The sequence below is a fragment of the Diabrotica undecimpunctata genome, chromosome 1, assembly GCF_040954645.1.
Source record: "Diabrotica undecimpunctata isolate CICGRU chromosome 1, icDiaUnde3, whole genome shotgun sequence".
Lineage (NCBI taxonomy): Eukaryota > Metazoa > Arthropoda > Insecta > Coleoptera > Chrysomelidae > Diabrotica > Diabrotica undecimpunctata.
Window position 1 is genome coordinate 206,196,529 of NC_092803.1, and position 14,670 is coordinate 206,211,198.

Genomic DNA, 14,670 nt, shown 5'->3' on the forward strand with positions numbered 1-14,670 from the left:
TTTACCAAATATGTAATTTAGTGATCTACTAATAATATACAAGAGCAGACAAACTAATTCTTAAATAGACTATTTTCCGGTCAGAAAATAAGATACAGGTGAATAAAATAACTGTAAGATAATGAGAAATAACAGAATACGTTTTTTATTCTGCGAAAGAGAACCTTATGTCGGTTACTCTACTCGATTGGTCTGTTTTTCTTCCCTAAAAGCTGTTTGTTTCCTGGGATGTTCTTGAGGCATACCATGTCAAGGATATTATCCTCAAGATCCTCTGAATTATGCTTCTTTTAGCCACCGGATTTAATACTCATGAACTCATGCTTTGCATATCTCAGCGCATGATGATCTGGCTATCATTATGCGCAAATCTCAGTATGCGTCTATCTGTTGCTTTGCTTATTGAGCATGGTGTATGTATGCTCGTGTGGATGTGTATTTTGTGTTTGTGCTCACGTGTATTATAATTAATCAAAGACTCTACAATTACTAACATAGCTGCCTTATGTCATGTTCTATGTTGATTAGAAAATTTTTATTTGCTTTCACCCTTTTTACACCTGTCCTACATTCTGTATGATGTCCCTTATAGACCGTACGAAGACGCTTCGACAAGAACACTTTTCAATCCAGTGTTCTGCGCAAACTACTCCCTAGTTCAGAGCCCCCACCGCGCAATTTCAGAATAGACTGGATCAATTATTGTAGTTTCTCATTTACATCTAACCCAGTTATTCCTTTTACTGCGTGTAGTATTCGATTTTTTGTTCGTTGTTTGCACAGTTTGAGCAAGTACTTATTTGTCGCCCATTTTCTTTTGTGATTTAATGTTGTGTCTATCCATCTATGAAAGTTATAACACAAATCTTAGATACATATCGACAAAATATGGTATTTTTATTATGGGTTTTCTAAAGTCGAATCTTCAACATTATATTATATAAACGTATAAAAAAATGTAGCTTTGCGAAGTATTTTCCAGTTGAGATCTGTTTTTTCTATTGAAAAACTAGGTGTATCCCTCTAGCGTTCACGTTAAGGTTATGTAAGTTCTTTTTTATGTAAATAAAATCAACAAATTATCCAATGTAAAATAACACTTGATAGTCCCTCATGCTGAATTACTAATTTATTCTATATAAAAATATTCTGACGGAAGATATCATAGTTCTTTTATACGTTTTAGTCAAATTATCCGAATGAAAAAAAACTAATTGATAGATTGATAAAACTATGTTGATACCTGGCACAACTTCATTTTAGTATTGTTGATTTCTTTTTTAAAAACTTTTGTAATCATCTTCCGAATGTCCATCTTGGCAAAAATGGTGGATGCACCTAATTCGCATTCGCCAAAATACACAGAGCGCAAACAAGTTTCTTATAATCAATAATGAATAATATATTATATCGACCTCAATGGTGATACATCGACTGACAGAAGATTTTTATTGACAGACATTTTTAACGATATATACGATCACTTTAGAGATTGGGTCAGTGCGAAGACACTTTAATGAGATCTGTCAATTAATATTGCCGATGAGGGTATTATTCTTAGCTGACGTGCGGTTTCCAAAAGGGTATATGAGCGATTTAAATGATGCATCGTCTTTCGGACTTAAATTTTTCGGCGCTTTAGCAAATAAAATATAAGGATAATAAAAAGAGAAATTAATCTGATTAGTTTTAGAAGCCTTCTTTGGTTCGCGATAATTTTTTGGTTTACACCAGTCACCTATTGTTTTAATAATTATTATTTCTTGGGTACTATTAAATTTTTGTACAATAATTGATATTTACTTTGTGTTTAGGAGTTTAACATATTTTGGTATATTTTTAAATATAAAACAAAGTACTCTATTTCATTTTATTCATTCATCTCCGTTTTTATAGTCCTCTCCTGTCAGTTTTTGGTGATTTTCGTTTTTTTCCTTCATATGTTAACTTAAATCACATTAAAGCTGTGCAACTAGATGGTATTTATTACTCTTTGTTATATTTGTTCTTTGCCTAAGCATTTGACTTTCTAATATATTTGTTTAAAAATTTTCATTTTCATTCATTCAGATTATCTGTTTTCTCTATTTTGTTCTGTATTCATTTACTTTCTTATTTACGGAATAGCTATTCAGTATTATTATTTTCTTTCTTGTCCTGATAGCTTTGTTTCGCGTGTGTACTGAAACTTGGCAATTGTCTATTAATATTTTTATAAATTATTTTGTAGATATATATATTAAAAATAGTTGGTCACAAATTACACCTTGTCTTGTCTCTTGTTTTTAATGGTTTCGTTTCTGTTAAACTTTTCGCCATACTTTAAAATACGTTGTGTCTATCACTCGGTCGAAGACCTTTTCAAGAATATAAACAAAATATCCATCTTTAAAGTAAATTCGCTACATTTATTTGCATTTTTGATTTCCACTTTGGAAATCGTTCTTAAAAATTCGTTTTTAATTTATTGTTAGCAATTTGGAAGTATATATTATTTATTATATTTATTAGATTCATATCTCTATAGTTTTTGCAATTGATTGATTTTGTTTTAACAAAAACGGTGTTGGATTTTATACTTTTCTTTTATCATTAAATATGAATTATAGTCAGGTAACTGTAAATATACTGTTGAAGATACGTATCTTCAACAATATGTCTGAAAATGAACATCAGTAAGACCAAATTTATGACAAATTTGGTTTCCAACGAACACCTACCATCCAAAAGCAAGTAGTAGAATTGACAAAAAAGTACATATATCTCGGTCATGAAATCAGAATAAGCAAGAATAATCAGACCTGTGAATTTTAACAACGAATAACACTTGCTTTTAGCAAAGGACGGAAACGGAAGACATTTAACCAATGCGTTTTTCCTATTATGATATACGGAGCAGAAACTCTCACTCTCACAAAAACACCAGTACTAAAAATGCAAATGGCGTAAATTCGCATGGAAAGATCGGTTCTCGGCATGACAAAAAAGACAAAGAAAGGAACCAAGACTTAAGGAAAAGAACGGTATCACTGATGCCGTTGAACGTATAGCTAAGCTAAAATGGAATTGGGCAGGTCACATAACGAGACTAAAAGACTCAAGATGGACCAGAAAACTAATTGACTGGCGCTCAAGAGAAGAGAAATGCAGCAGAGGACGACTACCAATATGTTGGATGGACGACATTAAACGAATATCCAAGAAATGGCAACAAGACGTACAGAACCGTGAAGAGTGGCGAAAAATGGGAGAGACCTATGTTCAGCATTGACAGAAGAGGTTGCATGATAATGATGATGATGAACTGTAAATCCCAAACTGGATGAGTTACGGAAAAGTACAAAAGTATAAGAAATCTAATCGTGTACAAAAACAATTTTTCCAATGTTTTAATAAATCTATCGTACACAATTGTCAACACCTAAATATGTATGTGGTTTGAGTGGAAATTATAGTCAATTAAATGTAACGATTCATTAAAAGGAACGGTTTGGGCCATCGCTGTCTCGCTCACAACAAATAAAAACTATATAAATATGTACACAGGACATAACGTACTGGCGAATAGCTATCCATTTACAACTCGTTAACAGTCATCTGGAATAAGATTTACCATAAATACTCACAGCGGAAATGGCAATAAAATACGCAGACTGAAAAAAGGTACATATTTATGATATATTACCTGAACGAGCGAAACAAATGAGGAATTTACATTGCTTTGCGCAAAAAGGCTCCGCTTGAGAATGAACTTTCATATTAAACAGAGAAAAATAATTTAATGAAAACATACCTCATAGTTATATTTATATGCATTTATTGTGTTATATGCCCATAGCTATACATAGATAGTGTGTTTTTTTAGAGGATTATAAATATAAGTTAGCAAAACTTTTTAAACTGGCGGCCATGTTGACAGCTGTCAAGTGATTTATGTTGTTTGGTTTGGCATTTCAGCATGAATAGACTGACGCCTAAACAACCCTTCCATATTGGGCAAATTGATTTTAAAAATCATGGTTCTGTTGAATATACGTATTACCCATTACGTCCATTTCGTGGTCAACATAATCGTCCATCAAAGCAATTAATTCGATTAACCATAAAGAGTTTTTGCTCCACGTTTACTCTAAATGATAATATGCATCTACAGACACGTCGTACAGTAGAAGTTATTGCTGCTGTAAAGCGTAGCATACAGGAAGACATTAATCAGTCTATCCGCTATCATGGACAGCAGTTGGATACGTATACATCCACTTTATGGAAGATTTTGTGTAAAAATCTTGATTTGCGTGCTTACAAAATCCAACTTGTGCAAGAATTAAAACTGCACGATCACCTAGAAAGGCAACCACTTGGAGAACAACATTTGCCGCGTTATTACCGATATACGGCCACAAATGTTACAAAAAGGCATCGAAAATTGGATCTCTAGATTAGACTACGTCAGAGTCAGCTGTGGCGGTCATGTGTCATAAATAAAGTCAATTTCCTGTCAATTTAAAAAAAATCATCTTTGTTTTATTCCATTTCAAAGTTCTATACTTCTAAAAAAACTAAATGTAGTTCACTGTCATAGTGAAGGGTTTTCAGTGAAAAGTTAAAGAATAAAAGAAAATAAAGAAAGGATATCAGCTACTTCATCTTTGTATTAAAGACGCATCCAATCCAATACTCTTTTTATACATGGATCATCTGCTTGAGCGTCTTGTAGCTGTTGAGGCTGCCATTGATCATTAATGACGGTGGTTCGTCTCACGGGGCAAAGTCGTTCTTCTAATTCAAAACAATGATTACGATTTGCACTGTATGGCCGTCTTGACTGAGCCTCAGCATTTGAATGACTTTTTCCAGCCCAGTGTTCGATCTGTTCTAGCTTTCTGACTGTTGTAATATTTCTATGCAATTTACGACGAATGTGACCTACGTCGTTACCATTCCAACATCTGAGTTCGCGTCTCTTCGGCATCATATTACGAACTACTTTCCGTACGATTTCCTCCATAGCGAGATTAAATAAAACGAGTGGTTCGAATTTATATAAATATATTTATTTATAAGTTTACAGTTCGGTACTCTTTTATCAACCAAACTCACTCATAACATCGTAACATATATATACCAAAAAGTATTATTCCCGAATCTTCTGGGCTAATCCCACCTCTAATTCGCCTACGTGACGTGTTGTTCTCTCTCGCACTCGATACATCGCGAATGTTCTTGATGCCTTTTTCGAGATGCAACCGTTACACGGGCCATGCCGAAAGCATGTTCGTAACAATATATATATATATATATATATATATATATATATATATATATATATATATATATATATATATATATATATTAAGAGTTTGAAATTTTAATAATCCTTTTGAAACTAATTAATTCCAATATAAAGTCCTAATATACGAATGGAATTTATTACTAATTATAATTATTAATTATTTTAATTGATGACCTCTAAAATACTACTGTATCTTTACTCTTCTTGTGGATTCTTGTGTGAGTTCAGAAATATCTGCATATTTATAATATCAATCGAAAACTGTATTTTATGATTCGTTTTAACCTTTACAATTTTAATATTTTGTTTCGAAAAATTAAATTTTAAAATTTGCAACTATAAATGACTAAGCCTTTGTCGCCAAAAAGAAATTTAGTTATAGCAATGATCTTTAACAAGCTGATCAACTGTTTGACAACACAGTGTCGAGGTGTATCACGATGTGTTATCAAAAATACCCACATTATTCGTTTATTAAAATTATTGTAACATTTGAGACAAGAAAACTTCAAAGTTTGAAATTCTTTGTCCCTTGTTTATAACATTACGTTGGGGATTATTAGCTGCATCATAAAAACTGTTCAGCCAATAATTTTCAAACTTAGTGTAGTCAATAATGTACAGATTTCTTTAATGTCACATTTTTTATAGGTTCCTGGTCGTGGCGATAGGTATATTAGGGAGCGTGAGTGGGGTAAGTAAAGCAATACTTTTTTACTCGTGTTTCATCTACTTTTCTTATCATGTTATATAAACAAATGGCATTATTGTTGCAAGTGAAGTAGAAAACCATTAAAAGCTACGTAAAATACAAAACAACGTAACAAAAGAAGTTAGGTTAAATTAACTACGTTCATAGACATATAATACAAATAGACTGAGCGTTGCAATACAGGTCCATTCCGCCAGTGCGACAGAGAAAACTGACGCAAAGCAATCCCTGCATTTCTTTCTAATGGGCCAGTTTTATCGAACACGTGACTTTTCCATTGGTCATTTGGGTCACCTGGTCGTTAAACTAGACCCATTAGAAAGAAATGCAGGGATTGCTTTGCGTCAGTTTTCTCTGTCGCACTGGGGAAACGGATCTGTATTGCAGTCCTCAGTCTATTTGTATTATATCTCTATGGGCACGTTCAACGATAAATGTTCAACTAGTTTCAAATTCACTACTTCAACCAATCAACCAAATACAAAAAAGGATAAGTTTGGAAATGGCACCTATAGAATTCAGTACACCAAATTATGGATTAAGTTAGAGTAAGTTCTATGAAGCATTATATCAAAGTCAAGGTATTCTAGAGCTCATCGAACAGTCAATACGAAAGGAACAGACCAGATATATCACGGAAGAAAATTCAAGATGCTGTCAAAAATATGAAAAATAATATAGCTCTAGATAAAGAAAGTGTAGTCATTGAGTGATTTAAACAGGAAGTCCACTTCTGATGTCGAGAATCCAAACATTTTTGAACCAATATCTGCATATTAAAAACATCCCAAAGAGATGGAAAAAATCGGTTAAATCTCCCTTCATAAAAAAAGGAGATAATTAGATCTTGAAAACTATAGGCCTATTAGCTTTCTCAACTATCTGCAGTTCCTTAAAACTCTAGTCGAAAAGTTTATCGAATATAATAGACCCCTGATTCTTATTTTTGTCGACCTCCAGAAAGCATTTGACACAGCGTAAGCAGTCGCTATCTTAAAAACACTCCGAAAAAGCAGAATAGACCCATAAGTATGCAAATAGTATTCGAAATATATACTTTTAAGTAAAAAAACTTTTAAAAAACGGGGTGCGACAGGGAGATACTTTGCACCAAAACTATTTGCAAGAAAAGCGAAACCTTGCGAAACATATTGCAAGGATAAAACACCTGAAAGAATTGCGTCAAATTTGATAGCAGAATCGCAGAACAGAAATAGATGGGAATATCTAGAGGTGGTCTATGTTTAACAGTGGACAAATCAGGGCTGACTGATGGTGATGAAGTTCGGTCTTAATGTAAAAGTTACGTACTATGGTTCGGTAAGAGAGTGCCGAGTTTAAAAAAGAAAGAAAGAAAACAGCCAAAAAGGAACTGATTGTTTACGTTTGCTGTCGGTATTGGCTGACCAGTTAAGAAAGGATTGTCATAACGGAATAAAAAAATTATTTTCTCAATAATATCTCTCTCACTTCTTTTCAAATAAGAAGTAATGCAGTATAACTCCGCTATCATTTAATTGATTTTTACAACTTAATCTTTGTTCCAGTTGAAACCATTTTTTTCAGCGATGAAAAAGTTGTAATTTTAAAAAAATTTAATAAGTATACTGCACGCTAGAGGGCCCTATTTGTTGTTATTTACAATTCTAGTTTCCTCTAAAAAATATTAATTGGAAGGATGAAATTTTAACTATGTAATATAAAAGAAAAATAACTTATCAATAAATCAGCGAAAACCGCATGTGTAGGGATCTTGTAAGCAGACTCTACGTGCTTGAATTATTATAATCTCAAGTTATATAGGTTACTGGTTCACTGATAAAAATGTAATTGGCTGCGCACCATGTGGAACCAGCGAGACTGCTCCTTAAAAGGCTTAAGTCTAGCCCAATAACTACAAAAAAGAGAAGTGATTTTAACACATGTATTCTAAACGAAAACTTATAAAAGGATATATATGAAAGCAGAATAATAATCAGATATACTACTAAAACTAATGTAAATGCCCGGCAACTAAAACTACGAAATTATACCTTGCCCGGCAACTAAAACTACGAAATTATACCTTCAATAATTTTCCACGCACTAAGCAAGTCTAATATATGCTTTGTTCAGCTTTTTACTTCGAAATAATATATGAGCTCATAAGACATAAGTCTCTAACTTATCTATTGAACTCATGGGTACCACTTGCCTAGATATATGCCGTAACTCTGCAACTCGATCTTCGAACAGCTTCTACTAATTTTGCGAGGAACCACTTAAAACTCAAACGTAACGATGGTTATTCGTACTATCGCACCAAGATTCCTTTCAAACTTTCTTAAGTCGTTCTTAAGATACAAGTAAGTACTTGTAATACACTACGAGTACTTGTGTCTTCTTCCACAAACATATATCGACTGTGCCTCTCGATGTTGTGTTGGTCTCTTGAGATAAATAAAAGAGCCGCTGTCTGACGTTAGCAGCTATTGAACTTTCCAATAGTAAGAGATATACTTATAAGCCATTAAGATGGAAATAATCTTCTATCTCTCCAATGACGCTACAGCCCAAATCAAGCATTGGCCTACTCCAAATTATGCCCTCAACATTGCCGGTGTCGTGTTGATCTTCTCCAGGTTCTTACGTCTAGCAAATTTTGCGCGTCCGCTGCCAGTTTATTCAACCACCTTTCCGTGGCCTTTTTTTGGTCTTTCGTCCTAGGTCTCTTTTGACTATGAAGATCCAGGTACAATCATGAACTTTGCCAATTATTGTTCAAAAAGAAAGCGATCTCAGAATTCGTTAAGCTTCAGAGACTTCGATGGGCTTGTAATGTAGTGGGAAATAATCTTATGAATATATAAATATTCAATTACTATTTTTGTGAGAATTTCTAACAGCATGTCTATGACTTTTTCCTATTTTGAGATATCTAAAATCACATGTAAGTTGTAGGAACTGTTGTTCTAACTTCAATTAGACTTTTCTTGCATAATTTCAAATAGTTTGTCTTCATCGATGCTGTCAAAGCTTTTTCCAAAACAATAGAAGCAATTTGCTTTTAAAGGTTACATTTTCTTCGTTTTTTCATAATTTTCTTTACAATGAAAAAATTGCCGTTAGTAATAATGTTGTTTCAAGTACTGTGAATTTTGAATAGATATAAAATTAAACTTTTTGAAGAATTTTATAACCAAATAACAAAAATCAAAACTATTTGTAATATTTTTTCAAACATTTTTATTTCGAATACGATTACCCACTTGGAAGTTAATATATTTATATAAATTGATCAAAATGATTTATTTTTCTCTAATGCATTCAGTGTGTACTAATTTTTTTGTAGTAAAATTCCACGCTCTAACCACCTGTTGTAGGGCTTAAAATCAGATATCCCTTAAGATGTCAACGCTTCTCTCTAGGGGGTGTACCATTCATTTGTGTCATTAGTTCCGTTAACTATTTTCAGGACGTATTTTTACAGCTTTGTTCTCTTCCGACAAATAAATCATTGGAGCGAGAATTATTTTTAAAGTTGGCTATAATATGCTTATTTTGTCGAGTTCTTTTGCTTTGTCGGTGTGGTTTTTATGCATTGAGATTTTTAGTAGGAGCTTAGTTAAAAATATATTATGTTTTAGATGTATTTCGTTTAAGTAACATTAATATTTAAGACAGTAGGCAGAAATCTGTTGAAGGATAAGCGTGATATTATCAATGGCAAAGGCACTAAAAGGAAAAATAAAGCAGACGATTAAAGGTACAAACATAATTGTTCCTCTTCTCTCATCATCATCAGTAGTTCGACAACCCTTTCTGGGTCCTGGCTTGTTCTAGGATTTTCCGCCATTCTGTTCTGTTCCTTGCTTTGTTTTTCCAGTTGGTAATCTTAAGTGTTTTCAGATCTTGTTCCACTTGTTCCATGTATCTAAGTTTGGGTCTTATCTTTGACCTTCTCCCTACTGGTGTTCGCCTCATTATATGTTTTGCTCACAGTACTAACTAATTATCTTGGAACTAGATACAGGAGTATAGGACTTTGCAAAAGTGAAAACGAAAGTAAAATAAAAGAAGATATATTAGACAGATATATATAAAAAACGAGTGTGGCAGTCCAATGGGACTGCTGGTGGAAGTTACACTTCTATACACGCATTCGCCGTTACAAATTTATTTGGGAGTCAATCTGCACAATCATTACATATGTAATTCTATAGGTAAGACATAGCAGAAAGAGAAACAGAATTAATAACAACTTATTAACAATGAAGGATTGAATCAATATTTTGATGAAAATGTATATTTTTATTTTCATATATGTATGAAAGGAGTTGAATGCAAAATTTTTTTTACACATACTCTGCAGTAAAATTCATTGTTTATTTTGTTATTAATATAATAATACAATACAAATTAAACTGCAATATCCATAAGTATTTAAAAATGACAATAATATACATAAAAAAATACACTACAATACAGTGCAACATAATTCCATATAATAATACAATACAAATTAAAATGCAATATCCATAAGTATTTAAAAATGACAATAATGTAATAATATTAATAAAAAGGTCCTTCCCGACTGGGAATCGAACCCCGGTCTCCCGCGTGACAGGCAGGGATACTGACTACTATATACCGAGGACATAACACAAATGTATTTCAAAATTGACAGTTCTGGATCATACAGTGATTTATTGAGATTATTATTTTAAAATGCAAAAGACTAATATAACTCTGAACATTTCATTATATGTATAATATTATATGTATATATATCTTTATATAATATATATAATATTAAATTATATATAAAAAAGGAACATTTTTATATTCGAGAGAGGAAGAGAGAAAATATATCTTCTGTCTCTCTCTTGCTCATTATCTTACATATGTAATGATTTCACAGATTCACTCCCATACAAATTTCCAACGTGGAGCGCGCGTATAGAAGTATAACTTCAATAATAACGGATTTATTACGGCTGTCGCCGCTTCTCCGCCCCCAATTTTCATCTTTTTCTGTCATATGCAGTTGCCTCTTCTAACTCTCTTGCCGCCATTGCTTCATCAATATCGTTGCGCCAACTTTTCCGTGGTCGTCTTCTCTTTCTTCTTTCAGGAGGGATCCATTCCAGTACTCTCCTAGGCCATCTGTACTCTGGCATTCTTTTAACATGTCCGAATTTAACAATTAGAAAGATATGACAGCTAATTTTGGTAGAAGCCAAAATGTATTTGCTATTGGTATTATTTGTTAATGTACAACTAATAATTATCACCTTGTGTTTATTTTTTTAAATATCCGTAAAACATATCATTCTTATTTAATGAAATATTATAAATACCAGCCCTATAAAGTACCATCAGATCAAAGAGGATTATCCAACATCTACAAGATGCAAAGCCCGTACCGACGATGCAATTTCTTCTGTTAATTATAAAAAATCCGATTCGATACGAAGTTGATTTATAAAGCAGGTTAAAAAACTTAATGGGATTTTTTTTCGTACAAAACTCAAAAGTGCATTAAGTCGCTTGCCGTATATTTTAAGTGACACAGTTTTTGAAAACCGTAAAGCCATTAAATGAGCGAGAGATAATTGAGCGACCCGGAGTATAATAGTGAGTTGCAAATATCTGCTGTGTAGTTGGGTGGTCGTCTGTTAAATTTATTACAGATCGCTGATTTAAGTACTGGCCACATATGAGTTTCTCCTTATATACTGCCCGAAATTGCCAGCAATAAGTGCCAGATTTCTAAAACAAATATATGAAGGGGTTGTTTAGTTTAATGAGGATATACATAGTATGATGAGAGAGAAAGATTGGTCGAATTTGTGTGATAAAAAGAAATGATTCTCGCTTCTCAAAAGAATAGGAGCATGATTTTCATGGTTTACAAAAAGAAATATGGCGTTTTCAAAAACAACGCAAAATTGCTTGTATAAAGGAAGGACAACAAGACGATAAAAATTATAGAAAGCACCAGAAGCTACAGGAAAACGGCATGAAATCCTAACCTTAACAAGCCATACACTATAACTATTTCTAAACATTTATAAACATAAGACAATAGAAATTGTTAAATAAGACAGGTGGATTTTATTTGATACAATAGGCTGAGATGAAAATTTAGAATTTAAATAATTACAAGGTAAAATTAACTGTATTTATTAAAAAACTTGTTTATTTCTTTAATCTTGTATAAAAATATGATTTAAAATTTTCTAATAACTAACCATTTATTTTTGCATTTCTAGCAATTTATGAGTAATTACCCTGCAGAGAATCGAACAGGTCTCTTCGGTAGACATTCGAGTAGAGTTGGTTATGGCGGAAGAGGAAATGAGGCCGAAAATTTAGAAAAATCTGAGGATACTTTTCCATTCGATTCAGATGAAGATGAAGATGGGTAAGATGCATAAAATAATTTAATAATTTAAAGTAAATTTATACAATTCTGAAAGACTGTGATAACAAAAAATAATTCTCAATGCGAACTTTTGCTATATTACTACAATTTAAACGGTTTCTACGCCTTTTCTAGAATCAATCACTTACCATGTTATTGTAAAATATATAAAAACACTTATCAAAACGTAAAACGGGACACTGACATTAATGAATTGACTGAAGTAAAAATTTATATCTGATATTTCATGGTTTACTGTCATTAGTATATAATTATTTTTATATGGGCGTGTCGTTGGTGTTTTCGAAAAATGTAAAGTGGAGATATCGATGGCGTCACGACAAAAAGGCATAAGCGCCAAAATTTATAAATTTATGTTTTGGTATCAAAATAAAATACATTTTACGTCCTATCGACTATTAAAATGACGCAGCTGTAAAAAATTCCAACTCGACTAAAACAAGCTTTGAATTTTCTAACCGCCAAATGAGTTTCTTAAAATATGAGACACCGAAATCAGTAAGCGACAAGATCCGTAGTGAAAGGTGGTGCTTACGTCTTGGGTCTGAAAACGTGGTTATATCAATAAGGTAAACAATAATTTGAAATATTATTAATATTTAATGTTTTGTTAAGCGTTTAGTTAGATTATTTATCTTGAGAAATCATAATATACCATAAGAATGTACAATTTTACCGACTGTCGGTTAGGCCTTTTCAGAAAAAATTTTTTCGTTTATCTAACCGCCATTTGGCCATTTAAAATACACTATGACTTAGATTTGTCATAGAGAAGTTACTACTTAACCGACTTAAATAAGGTTTGAACCTAAATAAAATATATATTGACTTTGTTGTATAGTTTTCTTTTTTTTAATTTTAAAGTTATATTTTGGTAGTAATACTATTTTAAAAAACTAACATTTGAATGGCGCTTACTTCTTTTTTTTTTAATGGTTTCTCGGGGGCACAAAATAATGAATCTTGCATTGCAATTCATTTGGAAAGATCAGGAAAGCAATGTACAGGAATTCAGCGGAAATAATAAAAACCATGGTTCATTTTCCACTGAAAATGAGGTCCTCAATGAAGCGGTAAAGCGTGATGTTCTTTTAGAGCCTGTACTAAAAGGCCATGAACAAGAACTCCAAATGCCTAGTTCTGTTCTAGATGATGATGCTATTGTGGATTTCAGTTTTCCTCTAAGTCCAAATTTGAATATTGACAGCCGTTTATTTTCGAATATTGATGAAACTGCCGAAGAAGAGACTGATTTATTAACCTGTGATAAAAAGCTTGTACCTTACTCAGATAGTGATGATACTGATGATAGTAGTAATAATGCAGCAATAGTATTTAGTTCATTAGTTGATGATAAGATAGGTTGTAATGATTTTATACAACAAAATGATTCTTTAAACTCCGAATCAGATTCGTCATCCTTGACAGTATTTTTTAAAAATGAGACTGAAATTGACAGCATTAGTTCTAGCTCATCAACTGGTTCAATTTTCTGTTATATCAGTCCTTCGTTTCTATTAGTTTGTTTTGTTATTGATAAATGTTATTTTCTGTTATCAAATTTTGATTTGTATTTTATTTCTATTAGTTTTATAACAACTATACAACTTACTTAGTTATCAATGTAGAAAAAATGGTACGTTTTAATAGTTTTTGTTGTTTTTTACTTAATATAACGTGATAATTATATTAACTTTATTTTTGTATTTTTTTACACCAATATAACTGTAAGAAACTCATAAACATATGATTGTGTATTGTTTAATTTGTATTATTTTTACTTAATTGTTATGCTTTGAAATGAAAAGATTTATTCTCCATTTTTGTTATAATTCCGTAAAATTAAAAGGCGTACAAGTTCCTAAGCGACATTTTTTGATCAATATACTTTTTTCCAAATATGGTAACCGAATCTAACATTAAAGGCGTAAGCACCAAAATGTTAAATATCTCATGTTTATAATAATTGTTTTATAACTAACATATGGTAAGTCAAAATGCATCAGTTCGATAATAATAAAATGCCAAAAAATGTAAAAAAAGAAATATTAAGCGATTTTAAAAGTTTTTTGTGTCTCCTGAAAAAAACTGTCAATGGCGCTTATGCCTTTCTGTCGTGACACCGTCGATATGCTATGACTTTAAGAGTTTTTTATGGTGTTACATTTATTATTATTTAAATCAGATTGAAATATATTTTATATATCTTTTTTGTCATTGATTGCGTAGTAATTTTTT

General features: G+C 32.0%; 1 protein-coding gene across 1 annotated transcript in view; it reads left to right on the forward strand.

Annotated features, from left to right (window-relative positions):
- Col4a1 (Collagen type IV alpha 1) overlaps positions 1-14,670 on the forward strand; it is a 32,958-nt gene that overhangs the window by 4,172 nt on the left and 14,116 nt on the right. Inside the window, exons 2-3 of the mRNA XM_072521067.1 lie at positions 5,945-5,987; positions 12,260-12,411. Of these exons, the coding sequence (XP_072377168.1) occupies positions 5,945-5,987; positions 12,260-12,411 (195 nt within the window). The remainder of the gene's footprint in view (positions 1-5,944; positions 5,988-12,259; positions 12,412-14,670) is intronic.